Below are 15,372 nucleotides of genomic sequence, written 5' to 3'. Positions count from 1 at the left end.
GCAATCCTATTGGATGGTCTATATATATTTCTGAATAACATTCAGAATAGTATGTATGCATGGGTATTAATTTTGTTCACAAACCTAGGGCGGAAGTACCAAAATTAGAATGGAAAACACACTTATGAACACTAGAGCTTAAAACGTAAATCTGGGGGGCAATGCCTGTGGCTCAGTGGGTAAGGCACTGGCCCCATATACCAAGGGTGGCGGGCTTGAACCTGGCCCCAGCCAAACTGCAACAAAAAAATAGCCGGGCATGTGCTGGGTGCCTGTAGTCCCAGTTACTCGGGAGGTTAAGGCAAGAGAATCGCCTAAGCCCAGGAGTTGGGAGGTTGCTGTGAGCTGTGACACCACAGCACTCTACTGTCGGTGATAAAGTCAGACTCTGTCTCTTAAAAAAAAAAAACTTAAACATGGAGGGAAAAAAAAAAACTTAAATCTGGGCTGGGTGTGGTGGCTCACATCTGTAATCCAAGCACTCTGAGAGGCTGAGGCAGGAGGATCACCTGAGGTCAGGAGTTCAAGAGCAAGACAGCAAGACCCATCATTACAAAAAATAGAAAAATTAGCTGGGCAGAGTGGTATGCACTTGTAGACTCAGCTACTAAGGGGGGTGAGGCAGGATGATCACTTTCGCCCAGGAATTCAAGGTTGCTGTGAGCTACAATGATGACGTCAGTGCACTCTAGCCTGTAGTACTTAGCTTTGGCAAGACTCTGTCTCAAAAAAAACAACAAAAAAACACAGACATACACACAAATCTGTTCTCTTATAAACTGTAAAGAATAACAAAAATCTCAGTTTACAAAAAAGACCTCTCCTTCAGTTCTTCGTTGCTGGGTCCCCAAATCTCTTAGAGACCAAACATCTGTGAATTACCACTTACTACACATATAATTTTCTACAGTTTGCAATCTAAACTCATATAATAATCAGCAGTTGGTAAAAATAAGTACTACAGAGGTAGTTTACTAAATTTTATAGCCTCCCAAAGAAAAAACCATAACAAGGGAGATGGGGGAAGAGTACCACAAACACACAAAACTTTACTGGAGGCCAAGTTTCAGGGTATTTTTAAGAGAGAGAGAGGAAGGCAATGAATGGAGAGAGAAAAAAGAGAAGGAAACAAAAACGTCTGTCTGATGAGAGTTCTGAGTTCTGAGTCCACTGTCCACCTCTGTTTGCAGTAACCCAACTCCTTGTAGGCAGTGACCCCAGTCTTAGTTACCTACATATCCTTAGCACCCAGCACAACTCCTGGAAAAGAGGAATTCAGGAACTCTTCAACAAATAAATATATAATCTAATAAGTTAGTAAATAAAGGGAGTAACAGAAAAAAAAAATGAGCTCAGGCAGTCTATAGTATAAAAATTAAGGCACTCATAATGAAGAAACTTTTTATACAGCTTACAGGAAAGTTCTATTAGACAAGTTAGCCATGCTGTGTCTTACACACTGCAAGGCACGCATGCTCTGTGTGCCCTTACCTGATGCACAGGCACTTTCTGCGGGGTGTTCTGGGGTGACGGGTGGAGCTGTGCCCAAGGCTGGTGATGAGGGTGTGGGGGTGAAGACTGATGGTGCAAGCCTGGGTGGGGCTGCAGCGGAGGACAGGTTGGCAACTGCTGAAAAGCCGGCTGCTGGCCAGGATGTTGCTGGCCAGGTATCAGTCGTTCCTGGATCGCTTGTGGATCTGCAAGGCCAACGCCAGGACAACCATTTGGTCTCATGTGCCCGGTCAATTCCCTCGGTGCCGAGGACATGCCCATAAACGGACGAGACTGCTGCATGTTTCTGGGGCCCATATTCCTCTGTCCGATTCCCATGGCACCAGGGGGCTGGTGAGACGGCTGAGGGTGGGGCATATTTGGATAACTGCCAACTTCCATTGGTATCCCAGCACTTCCAGGCCTGACTTGTGGAGGAGGAGTGCCTGCTGGATTACTCATTGCTTTCATGGGTGACATGGGAGGTGGAGAGGCGTAAGTTCCCTGAGGCTGTGAAGGATGCATAGTTTGTGTGTTCATTTGGTTAAGTGAGCCACTGGGGTGGATGGGCTGCTGGTGCATTAGTCCTTGACCACTGTTTGATGGGAATCCTACAGCATTGGGGTATCTTGGTACGGACTGATTCATTGGAGTATTATTTGTAAGGCCTAAATTTTGATTCATCCCTGTATTGTTAACTAATCCCTGATTTAGGTTACTGTAAGGATATCGAGAATACTGCCCTGAGTTGTTTATAGTAGGAGAGGGGACTGTCTGGCTCCGAGAACTAAAATTAAGGGTTTGTGGCCTAACAGCCCCTTGTTGAGGAGGATTCGGGGAGAATCTGGGACTGTGGGCAACGGATTCTCCATGGAGAGCAGTAGGGGGGTGGTGGTGGAACTGCTGCACCGAGTGACGCAAGGAAGGTGCCATGCTGGGACTCTGTTGGGGCACATGGGACAAGTGGCCGGGTCCTGAGGTGGCAATAAAAGGATTTCCCTGATTGAGGCCCTCTTGACCTTGGGAAAACTGGCTCATCCTCTGCTGTGGCTGACCATGCTGCTGCATGGGAAAATCCCCACGTGCCAGATAGCTGCCCATCTGCTGCATGTGCTGAGGGTGGCCCTGTGCTGGCGGCCCCGACGGAGCCGACTGTGGTGGCTGTGGCTGTGGCGGCTGCTGCTGGTAGGGGGCTCGTATCTGGTCTGGTACCTGAACAGCCCGGGGGCCCCACATGGAGCCACTGTCCACGAACGATTGCCCGCGCCTTTCGCTCTGCATTCCAGGGTAGACGCCCATCTGACCACCACCACTGCCACCATGGGGCACCTGGGCAACGGGAGGGGTGTGATACTGCGAGTGTGGAGATGCAAGTCCATTCCCAGGGGCGCTACTCATCATTCTGTTAGGCTGATCCATCAGATGCATCTTTTGTTGTTCGTACTGATTATAGTGATCAAAATGTGTCAACTTTGTTTGATTTTGATTAGTGGAAGGATGATGAAGGGATGGCTGCAAAGAGGCAAAGCCTTGGTCTATCGGCATTTGTTGACCCATGGGATTTACTGGGTTTTCAGGGTAACCACATTCTCCAAGACCCTCAAGGCCTTCACTGAAAATATTCCCATCCTCGCCAAAAAGACTCATCATTCCTGGATCTGCCATCTTCTTCCAACACGCGGCTCCTCCAAAGGATAGCTCGAGAGCTTGTCTGTGCTTCACTTCACTGAGGTGTCTGTCCTCAAAGCCTATAATCCTTAACTAATCTTCTTCATGTCATTCCATATTTCTTTAATTCTCCTGGACCCTGCAGTGTCAGGCAAAGTCTGGATATAAGTCCTGGAAGGGAGTGGGAGATGGAGAGGAGGAAGAAAGAAAACAAAGAATTAGGAACGAAAGATAAAAACTGCCACTGTTTTACACATTTGAATTTGGTTTCCATCAACAATACGAATCTAGCCCCCTGGCTGAGCTGTATTTTATAAAACTAGTTCACTTTAAGAGAAACTCATTAGCTTCTACCAGAAGCATTATTATGATCGGTTACTTATAAAGCAAGCAAAACACTAACCTTAACCTTAAATTAATCCATTCACTACACTTCCTAGCATTCCATTCTTGGATGGAACAGAACAAAAGAACACAACATGAAGCAGCAGCAGCTGCCACAGCAGGCAAGCAGATGGATGAATATAGCCAAGCAGCCCATCTGTTGAACCAAAGCCCTGGAAATGCTCTGGTTACCAACAGCCCGCCCTTAACCTTATTCCCCTGAGCAGTGTAATCAGATGAGCAGCAGCAGTACCGAGGACTGTGAAAAGCTCAACTTAGTTAAACTGACCAGAGGATTACACAAATACCAAAATCAGTCACTTCGTACAAATGAGCTATTTACAGCCCTCATACATAACGGCAACAGAGGCGTCTAACGAGAATGCGCCCATGAGGATGTTGAAAAGCAAGCGTGAGAACAGTATAATAAATTCATAATTTCATTATGGCTAATGGCAGAAATACACAAGATTCAGAAAAGAGACTGAAAGAGAAGCTTTCATTCTCCAAGAGGACCAATTTCACTCATGGCTCTGGGCCCACCACGTTCCCAGTCTGCACTGAGGCCAGGAGCAGCCCAATCACCAGGCTCATTAGTCACCAGCAAGCACGCTGGGCTCTCGTGATGGACCAGGACCCACGTGACCACTCAGGGCAACTCTAACTGGGTGAATGCGTTGTAGACGATGGCTACTCTCATTAGTAGAGAGTACTTTTCCCCAGAATCAGTCAAAACTGAAAATTACTTTAACAGAATAAAGTTCAACATATCCATGCTGCCCTCACCATCGCCTCCCGCCCTTCAGGACACAGCAGGTGGGGAGAAGAGCGGCCAGGCACACCCTTCAGCATCCTTTGTGCTTAGAACACAAAGTCCATACTATGCCGTGCTCTGTATTTTATTCAAACTCTTCCTAACAGATTTTGCGTCAGACTAAAATCATTTAAAGAAAACTTCAATAATCAAAACAGGAAAGTGCTTTTGTTGAGTGCTAATTAAATCAACAACTTAATAAAGAACAGATTCACATAGGAAAAATGTCTGAAATCTTAAATATCTTTGGAATTTAACTCGTTTTTCCTCTTTATAAGCACATTAAGCATTGTGTGATTCTGGCCCATTTAGAAACAACAACATCTTTTTGAAGAATTTCCAAAGTGATGCTATACACAGGCTCAGTCATAAATTCTCCTGACGCGCGTCCATGTGAGCATGGAGTGAGCATTGGGTAACCAGCACTGCTGAGAACTCACCAGCAAGACAGATAAAAGTCCCATTCCTGCCTGCCCTATTCTAACATATTCTTAACAAGGGGAGAATTTTGCTTACAGACAATGTAAACAGCATTCCTGTTCACTGTCAGAACTACAGACGTAACACCTGAGAGGGTCTCCAGGTCTATAGTTTTCAGGTGACAGCTGTCAGCTAAAGTCAAAGGTCTCCTCACTCTGCTGCTAACTGCCATGAATTTTCTGATCTACTTTCTCCAAATACAGAGGTTAGATAGGCGAAGATACGGTGAGTGTGAAAGCCGTTTTACTGAAAACATGCCACTTTGACTATGCAACTTCTTTAAAATCCAAAATAAAGAGCAGTAGAAATTTCTAGTGCCAAATACGCCAAATATTTATGAATTGAATAGAAGCCTAAGAAGTCAGTCTTCATTTATTCAAGGCCCATTCTAACTTTCAGGGAAATAAATACAAGAGCGGACCTGATAATAGCTTAAACCAACTAGGCAGACTAATCACTTACCAAAATAACCTTTCAAATTAGCTTAAGGGAAGTTATGTCTACTTAATATGTCCTAGACGGCCTTGTTTTATAGAATAACAGCTTCCTCCTCCAGAGTCTACTAAGTGTCACCGGATGAAATGCTACTGCCTAGATGGGACTGTCCACCAGCTCTGGGGGCAAAGGGAGCCCAGAGGTGCTGGAGAGCTTGGCCCCCTGACCATACCCACACTTGGCTGTGCTCCTCTCCCTCCTCTTTCCCTACTTCTTCCCACTGAGTGTCCATTTCCCAGAGGCATGAAAAAGGCCAGCATTACAAGCGATCAAGCAAGAATGTCACCCACCACAGAGCAACCACACTCGGGTGAGCCCTGGGCAGAAAAGTCTGCCCCGCTTTATAGTCTTCGGTGACAGCTCACACTCAGACAGCCACCAACGCCTTCCTGCCCCTATGCTGACCTCAAGACCCGGGTGGCAACTACGCCAGGAATCCATCTGGTAGCTGCATTTCATATTTCTGATTTGATCTAATCTAATTAACTCATTTGGTCTTTTTTTTAATTCGATCAAGGCCATCTGAATGCCCACATTCTCAAGTCACAGCTGCAATGTATAATTGTGTTTCTAAAAAAGATATTTACTTAAAACTCTTTCGAAGGCTTCTTTCTCTATGTTCAACGTCTACATCTTCTATGTCTGCAGCAGCACTCCCAACGTGCCACAAATGAGCGCTACGTCACTTTTAAATTTTCTAGTAGATACATTTTAAAAGTAGCCCAAAAAGGAGTGAAATTAATTTTAACAATTTCTATTTAACCCAATATATGCAAAATATTATCATTTCAACATGTAATTAATAGTTTGGTTGTTGGCTTGAGACAGAGTCTCAAGCTGTCCCCTGGGTAGACTGCCGTGGTGTCACAGAGCTCACAGCAACCTCAAACTCTTGGGCTTAAGTGATTCTCCTGCCTCAGCCTCCCAAGGAGCTGGGACTACAGGCGCCCGCCACAACACCCAGCTGTTTTTTGGTTGTAGTTGTTGTGTTGTTTGGCAGGCCAGGGCTGGGTTCGAACCCACCAGCTCCGGTGTATGTGGCTGGTGCCTTAGCCACTGAGCTACAAGTGCTGAGCCGTAATTAATATTTTTAAAATGAAGCAGCTTTCATATTTTAGTATTGAATCTTTAAAATCCAGTATGTATTGTGCAGCACGTCTCAATTCCTATCGGCAACGCTGTTGGTGAAAAGTGCACACGTGGGACTCGTGGCTACCGTACTGCGTACGGCGTAATTATAAATTATTAAAAAGAAGAAACACAGGGGCGGCGCCTGTGGCTCAAAGGAGTAGGCCCCATATGCCGGAGGTGGCAGGTTCAAACCCAGCCCTGGCCAAAAAATAAATAAATAAATAAATAAATAAATAAATAAATAAATAAATAAATAAATAAAAACCTGCCCCGGTGGTGCCTGTAGCTCAGTGGGTAGGACGCTATACACCAAGCCTGGCAGGTTCGAACCCAGCCAGGGCCAGCTAAAACAACAGCGACATCAGCAACAAAAAAAAAAAAACAAAGAAGAAACAGAAATAACGAGTTAGCAGTGATACCAAGTAATTCTCATAATCATCACTGAGGCAATAAATATTCAAGTTGTATTTATTTGGGTTTAAATAAAAATTAAGCCACATCTCGAATCACATTCATTTACTCAAAATATATTTACTGAGCATCTACTGTGATCCAGCCACTCGTCTAAGAGCTGGAGAGACAGCAGTGAGCAAAATAAACAAAATCCCCTCTTGTCCGCAGGGAGTTTTCATTCATCTATAAAGGATGGATCACTTACATAAAAACTGAGGCTTGCAGCTTATGTTATAAAAATTTAAGATACCATTCCACAATACTCCTTGGTAATTTAAGATACCATACAGCAAACAGCACAGATACATACAACAAAGACACAGTCATTTCAATTTCCACTCAGTGCCCTACTGACAAGCATTTTCTGAGATGGGAACTGAAGGATGGTTCAAAAGGTGCACATGTTTGGGGGCAAGGAGAGGAAATGGTGAGACTGTCAGACTAACAATCATCGGTCTTAGAAGCTCTCTGTGAAACCAATCACAAACATTTCAGAGCTTGCAAGCACTCTGAATATCTTCCAATCCAAACTTCTTCATTTAACAGATGAAAAAACTCCTATAGACAGGATGAAACATCCTCTACAAAATATTTTAGTGACAATCCCCAAAAGTGAAAGAAATGAGCAGATGAAATGGCAGCTTAGCCGTGAGAGCAAAATATTAATGACCTACGCTGGGCCCATTTTATTCAGAGATGAGTCACTAAAACAATTGCTGCCAGAAAATTTTTTTCAATTATACACTGTATGTAACTTTTAGGAAGCAAGTGCGTATCAACACTAAGTAGAAAAATTGGCAAATATTACCAGTAATAAGCACAATGAAAAGCCAGCAAAGATCCAAACACATATATAATTTATTAGCTATAATTTTAGCATTTTTATGTACTATTAAATTTATGTATTTGATATAGATAAATGTATATACAGATACAAACTTAATATAGAGAATTTCTGACTTCCCAAAACTTAATATAAACAATTTTTTACTATGTTATTCTCAAAGTACAACGGCGTTTACAGCTGACTTTTAATTTAGTGCCACGATGACACAGAAGCATTTTATGCCATGTGTTGACTAGAAACCTAACATGGGAACAGGTGAAAACAAAGCAACTTTTACATGCAAAATACTTCCTACAGCTCAGAGCTCAAGCACTTTTCACCCAATTGTGTAATCGAAATGCCATCCAAGAGAAATTTTTTACATGAGAAGACAACCTAAGGGTGAAATCATAGCACATTTGCCTATTAGATGCTGCAAACTATTTTGCTGCTACATGGCTTAATTTTGAATTGTTCTCTTTAATTTCTCTCTTCCACCCCAAAGAGCTTGAGGTATAGAACATAAAACTGTGGCAATGATTCTGGAGATGGAGGTGAATCAGGTATCAGAATTCCCAAAGGAGTGTCTAACAGTTGGAAAAACCATACATTGCTATTCCCACTACAACCCACGAAAACAACTCTTCATCATCAAGGTTACAAATCATATCAAGAGGGACACACACAACACAAAGGGATCAACTGCCAAGCCTCCGATCTGTGCAAGGCCTTTCAGCAAGATCATGAAGCCTGTGGACAGCAGCTCCCGACCCCACCCCTCCACCCCTGTGGACAGCAGCTCCCGACCCCACCCCTCCACCCCTGTGGACAGCAGCTCCCGACCCCACCCCTCCACCCCTGTGGACAGCAGCTCCCCACCCCTCCACCCCTGTGAACAGCAGCTCCCTACCACACCCCTGCACCCCTATAGACAGCAGCTCCCCACCCCTCCACCCCTGTGGACAGCAGCTCCCGACCCCACCCCTCCACCCCTGTGGACAGCAGCTCCCGACCCCACCCCTCCACCCCTGTGGACAGCAGCTCCCGTCCCCACCCCTCCACCCCTGTGGACAGCAGCTCCCGTCCCCACCCCTCCACCCCTGTGGATAGCAGCTCCCGACCCCACCCCTCCACCCCTGTGAACAGCAGCTCCCGACCCCACCCCTCCACCCCTGTGGACAGCAGCTCCCGACCCCACCCCTCCACCCCTGTGGACAGCAGCTCCCCACCCCTCCACCCCTGTGAACAGCAGCTCCCGACCACACCCCTACACCCCTATAGACAGCAGCTCCCCACCCCTCCACCCCTGTGGACAGCAGCTCCCCACCCTACCCACCACCTGGAGAAGTTGTATGGGATGACGCTTGCTGAAGGAGGAGCCATCTACACAACTGACATGGGCCTGGATAAAGAATCAAGTCGTGCCCCCAGATTACCAACGGCAGAGTACCAGTTCACTACTAGTCACATCCCGAGTTGTTTTGCAGACCCCACGATGCCATTCCTGAACCCCACAGCCCAGACCACATTTTCTGCCTCATTAGTATGCCGGGGCAGTGCTGATACGCTCTGACTGTGCTGTGCGACCTAACAGCCACTAGCCACAGGTTGCGTTTCAATTAACTAAGCTAAATAAAATTTAAAATTCAGTTCCTTAGTCACACAAGCCACATTTCAAGTGCTACATGGTCACGTGTGGTTGGCAGCTACTCACCAGACAATGCATGTCACAGACCTTTTCCATCACTATAGAAAATTCTATGGACAGTACTGCTATGTACTTCTTGCTAGGAATAACATTTTTAGACAAAATGCGTATTAAATAGCAGCAATCCTCTTGCATGAAAAATATTTTCTCCTCCTCAGAGACTAATATTCTAACAGTCCATACCTACCCCTTGTGATAAAATATATGGTATTCTTTCCATATATCATATTTTATATTAACTATACCTTCAACCTATAAAATCTCTTTCTGTAACATCTCCCAACATATTTCTATTTCTTAATAATTTTCACTACATTTATTCTCAATTATGCAAAGTTCATGAAGACTTAGAAAAAAGGACGTGAAGTCCTTCAAAGGTCTATGTTAGTCCAAGCACCACATTAAAAACAAAACCATAAAAAGTAATATGGATTGCACTGATAGATTCCATTTATATCACTGAGTAATCTCCAATTTTAAGGGTATTAATTGAAGAGACACGTGTTTACAGTACGGAAAACCTTGCTGTGAGTTAATGTTGTATGAGCATTAACATGCTTTTATGTCAGCATTCCCTGTGGCAGCTGATGCTACCTCCCTCCACTCCTTCAGCCTAGCCAAACAATGAGAAATAATCCTAGATCCTTCCTGTCATCATTCATTTAAAAAATATCTAATGAGTGCCTACTTTGCGTAAAGCACTTAACAGACATTGGGTACGCAGCATTCAATAAAACAGATGTGGCCCCATCCTCATGCCGCTTGCTGCTGTAATAAGTGCCCCTCGGTTATCAATTGTATTTTAATCCATTGACCAACCTGCTATAATAACCATCTCCTATATACCTCACAGGTCTGTCCCCTGCTCCCCCTTTACAGTATCTCTGATGTAGTCAGACTTTCATGGTTTAGCAAACAACAAAAAATGAGAGGTTCTCCCAACACTTTCACATGAGTTACTGATCTTCTAAAACACAGATTGCATCAGCTCTCTCTCTGATTAGGACTTCCTATAGCTTCCAAGACTGAGTCCAGATGATCCCATGTGCTTGAAGGCACTCTGTAATGAGATCCCCGTTGACCTCTCCATCCTTAACTCCCAAATTGCCTTTCCCCTGCCCCCTAAAACACTCACTAACACCCCCGTTGGCTACATCACACCATTAGATGTTTACCAACCAACCATTTGCTCACACCTCTCATGCCTTCTCTGCACCTGTAGTCTCCTGTAGCTACCCTCCTTCCTTACCCCCATGCAGCCTGGCCTTTTGTTCATCTCAGTTCCTGTGAGACTGGTCTATAGAAGACTCCTGACCCTCAGCCTTCCAAACTCTTCGGGCTGCTTCTGAAGACCTCCACTAGCACCAAGCGCTAGGGAAGTGCCAACCACACTGTTCTTGTTTATTTACCTGCTTTGCTCCCTGGAGACTAGAGCCTTGTCAGCTGAAGAAGGGTCCTGGGCAGCATCTCGGGCTCACCCTAGACCTCTAGTGCCAGAATCTGTCTTTTACTAAAAGGGGCTTGGGTGATTCCTGTGCAAAGTTCAGGAAGTCTTCCAAGTTCCTCCCAAACTACAGCACCAGTTCTCCCAAACTGGCCACTCGATTAATGTGAAAATGAATCAACAACATATAACACTTGTCTCAAAGAATTACTAAGCAAGCAATACCAAAAAAAAGTCACTTAATGAAAGAAAGGTAATCTTGGCATTTGCAACTAAGAAAGAAATAATACTAACTTCATCCGAAGAATTATGAATAACAGTGACAAATTTCAATCTGTAATAGTTTACAAGAAATGGGCATTGAGGTGGTTTAACTTTAAAGCATAGATAGCCATCTGCTTGCCAATCATTTTTGCAAGAAAAAAACATGCAGTTAACATTAATATCTAATGCTGTTACATAACATGCTGTTTCAAAGGTTTCTTGCAGAACTCTTTCAGTTATTTCTACACAACTTTGAAGAGTCTAGATATTCTGAGTTGCTTTACAGATAAAAGCAATTCTTGTTTTTTCACCCTACACTTAGTGCAGGGGCTAATATGTTTCCTTTAAACGGGCAGTTCTCAACCTGTGGGTCGCGGCCCCTTTGGGGGTCGAACGACCCTTTCACATGGATCGCCTAAGACCATCCTGCATATCAGATATTTACATTACTATTCATAACAGTAGCAAAATTACTCAGTTACGAAGTAACAATGAAAATAATTTTATGTTTGGGGGTCACCACAACATGAGGAACTATATTAAAGGGCCACGGCATTAGGAAGGTTGAGAACCACTGCTTTAAATGCAATTAATAAAACAGCAGTTTGCTAACAGTGCATATTAAGTGCATGCTCATAGCACTAAATTTTTTTTCTAGATGGTCAAAAAGAGAATATTGCCCCATGCATAAGTTGTGCCATGAGAGCACAATAATCATGGAAATTTATGTCCTTTAGAGACTGGCGTTTACACTTTACAATTCAAGTATCACTCTCTGAAGATAACTCCTTCAAACACCAAGCCCCCTGAGAAGGTGGCCAGCACAGCAATTCTAAGCAGAGACAGCCAACCAGACACCCCACTGCAGACACTCGGAAAACGCATCCAGCAGGATCTTCTTCCTACATAAACCTGAATGTGGCCCAGCACTAGACAGGTACACGTTTATATTAACATCTGCAGTTCTCAAATTATATGACAAGAGCCATGAGGATGAACATGTATCAACATACATCTACACATACCATATGTGTGCGTGTAGACAAGATGTACATCTGCCTAAAACATGTTTATCTGCCCCATCTTTTTAATGTTACCCTAATTAATTTTAATATGGAAGAGAAGGAAAAGCACATGAAGAAACAGATCCAGAAATAAATAAATGAAAAAATTTTCAATTAATTTATTTGCAACCAGGAAAAATTAAATTTCAGAAATATATTTCAATCCACCTAGCAAGAATGTTTAGAGTACAGACTTACCAAAGAATGATATATTTTTTTTTAATTTCAGGTGAATAGGAGGGTACCAATGATGAGGTTACAATGCTTGTGTTTGTTAGGTATTATCTAAGAGTAATATAAATTTTATAAAATTTGCTCATCACTAGCACATAATATTTTAAAATATAAACTTGATTAGTGTATAATAAAGGCCAATGACACCACACTTACCTAATGAATAAAAAATCACCATCAGATAATACGTTTTCCCACTCATTCTAGATTTATGTCAAGCTGTTGTCTTTTTTTTGTTGTTGTTGTTGCAGTTCGGCTGGGGCCGGGTTTGAACCCGCCACCCTCGGTATATGGGGCCGGCACCCTACCGACTGAGCCACTCTTGACTCACACATACAAAGAACATCCAGGTGACATCAAGCCTTACAAAAGTAAGGGCGGAAGAAAGGAAGAGAAGGAAGGCGCTGCTGTGTGGACATGCTCTGTCTAGGGGTCCCCGGCCATCACGGGCTCCTACGGAGCTGACACTGGACCACTGGAGGACGCCTGAGGTGAGACAAGGGCACGCGCTGAGGGGCTGACACAGCAGCACAAGGTGCCCTTGGAAGAGCCATGCTTTCTGGACACTTACTGCAACTGTCACTGACTAACTGATCTGGCAATTTCCTACATCCTTTTGCATTTTAAAAACTTCTAGAAAGCTGAAAAAAAGATTTTTTTGTTCATATTCCAGGGGGCGTTTAAAAGTGTATCCAATCCTTCCTGGTTTGAAATACAAAGACAGAAAGAGTGTAAACGGTCTTTTCTGATACACACTACCAACATTTTTTCCTTAAATTGGGTGGGGGACCAAGCTTGGGCAACAGCACAACTGAAAATAATTTGTCTCTTCTCTTTTTTAGAGCAGAGCACATGTGATGGGAAGGGATCTTTATCCATCACGAGTAAACCCGAGCACAGAGACAAGCAAAGCCCACAGCATACCAACAGCCAGAAAGGCGGCTGCAGGCCTTTCTAACACTGACGCCCCGTGAGGCACCGTATTTCATGCAAAAGAGAAATACACAGGAATTATAAAAATTCAAATTTCCGTCAGGGAGGCAAGCAATATAAAAGTTAGTCTAAACTGTAGAGGGTTGAGGAGATCTCTGGAAGGATATTAAAGAAAAGTATTTTGAAAAACTTACATAATTACACAAAGGAAAATCTACATGAAGGGGAAAAATGGAGAAAAAAATGAAACTTAGGGACTATAATATTAAATTACTATTTCAAAAAAATTATATTTGACAGAAGAGACGAAATTAAGGATGGAATATATATTAAACAGTTTCTCTTCCGCTATTTCATAATCTTTCAACTCACAACAAACCTGGGAAAACGTTTTCTCCATTCACCATTGCCGTTTATCCTCAGGGGCGGTGTTCCAAGACCCCCCACAAGATTCCTGAAGCCTCAGCGAGTACTGAGCCTGAGTGGCATCCTCCAAGACACACTTCCGCCCACTTCTTCCACTCACCAACTGAATGCTTCTCCATCTTAACTAAGCATTTATCACACACGAGGGCCGTAACTTTTACAGTTTGAGGTGTGACAACAAAAACAACACGAATTCCTTTTCCTTCTTCACAATTTCACAGGCAAAAAATTCATTCTTACCGTAGATCTAAGCAACTTCACGATACAATTTTTCTTTCCTTAAGTCAAGAACTTTCACCTTTCCACCTAAACACTTTAGAGGTCCTCTTTGGCATATCCAAATTGCAAGCTTCACTACTCTTATACTTTGTGGCCATTTTAAAACAAAACAGAGTCATTGAACACGGGCACTGCAACACTGACAGCTGATGTGGTAATCCAGATGACTAAGTGACCCACAGCAGGTAGCATCTACGGCACGGAGACCCGAGGCAAAAGGTGATTCATGCCCCAGGCGGGGCAGCACAGGATGCTGCAAGGTTTCATCACGCTACTCAAAAGAGAACCCAATTTAAAACTTATGAATTGTTTACTTCTGGAATTCTCCATTCAGTACGTTCTGACCATGGTGGACTGCGAGTAACTGAAACCATGGAAACTGAAACCACAGAAAGTGAAGCCTCCCTGGGATTAAGGGGAGGGACTTCTGTCTCTACACGTATCACAAATGCAAGAAGGTCCTACAATGCCACCATAATCAGAACTATCCATTTCATACAGCTGAACTTGCCATCTTTCAGCCTAACTAAATAATGCCTTCATATTAGCATATGATGAAAGACAAAGTTTTTTTCCATAAATTCTGTATATTTCACGTAACATTTTCCTACATTTACAGCAAAGGCTCAACCTCAAACTGGCCTCTCCTATTCCTCAGCAATCACCTGGGCTTCCTTCCTCCAAGTAGCTAGGGAGTCTGGGAAAAACTAACTTCATGAAATATCTTTGATAATACTCTAAGTAAATAAATTCATAAGCTAAATCTGTTTTTAAAGAAAAAAATCCTATAGTATAACCTGTAACAAATTATTTTATTATTTTCCTGCACCACCGTGCTATTCTACATCATGGAAAGCTGACTGCAATGACATGCTTCTGCCTGTGATTTTTCCCTAAAAGTCATTTGACTAATTTTAAGTATTAAACACATATAAATGCACAAAATTCTTGATATTAGGATATTATTCTAATATTTCAGTTATTAGATCACTGTGTCCATCTTGAGAATACATCAGTATTTAGGGACACCCCTCCACAGTCACCAAGTACAAGAGATCTGGAGAGGAGACTCCTCCCCCTCCCCTTTACTTACCTAATACAAGAAAAGGTAAGTAAAGGGAGAAGATGAGCTACTACCAGTCATGACATTTGTTTTACATAATGAGGATGATCAAAATAATTTAAGGCTATCTATGAAGTTTTATAATTGAATTCTGTACCTGGTTTAATCAAAGATTATAAAAGGAACCAGATACCTACTCAGCTTTAAAACAGAGT

At 43.2% G+C, this 15,372-nt stretch overlaps 1 protein-coding gene across 2 annotated transcripts in view; it reads right to left on the bottom strand.

The window, feature by feature from the left end:
- The window catches only part of CHD7 (chromodomain helicase DNA binding protein 7), a 191,775-nt gene that overhangs the window by 125,110 nt on the left and 51,293 nt on the right, over positions 1 to 15,372 (bottom strand). For both annotated transcript variants that reach the window (XM_053558884.1, XM_053558885.1), the window contains one exon: positions 1,492 to 3,330. In XM_053558884.1, coding sequence (XP_053414859.1) covers positions 1,492 to 3,156 — 1,665 coding nt within the window. In that variant the 5' untranslated portion in view covers positions 3,157 to 3,330. The remainder of the gene's footprint in view (positions 1 to 1,491; positions 3,331 to 15,372) is intronic.

Source organism: Nycticebus coucang, chromosome 13 (genome assembly GCF_027406575.1).
Source record: "Nycticebus coucang isolate mNycCou1 chromosome 13, mNycCou1.pri, whole genome shotgun sequence".
Lineage (NCBI taxonomy): Eukaryota > Metazoa > Chordata > Mammalia > Primates > Lorisidae > Nycticebus > Nycticebus coucang.
This window is presented reverse-complemented; position numbering and strand designations above follow the sequence as displayed.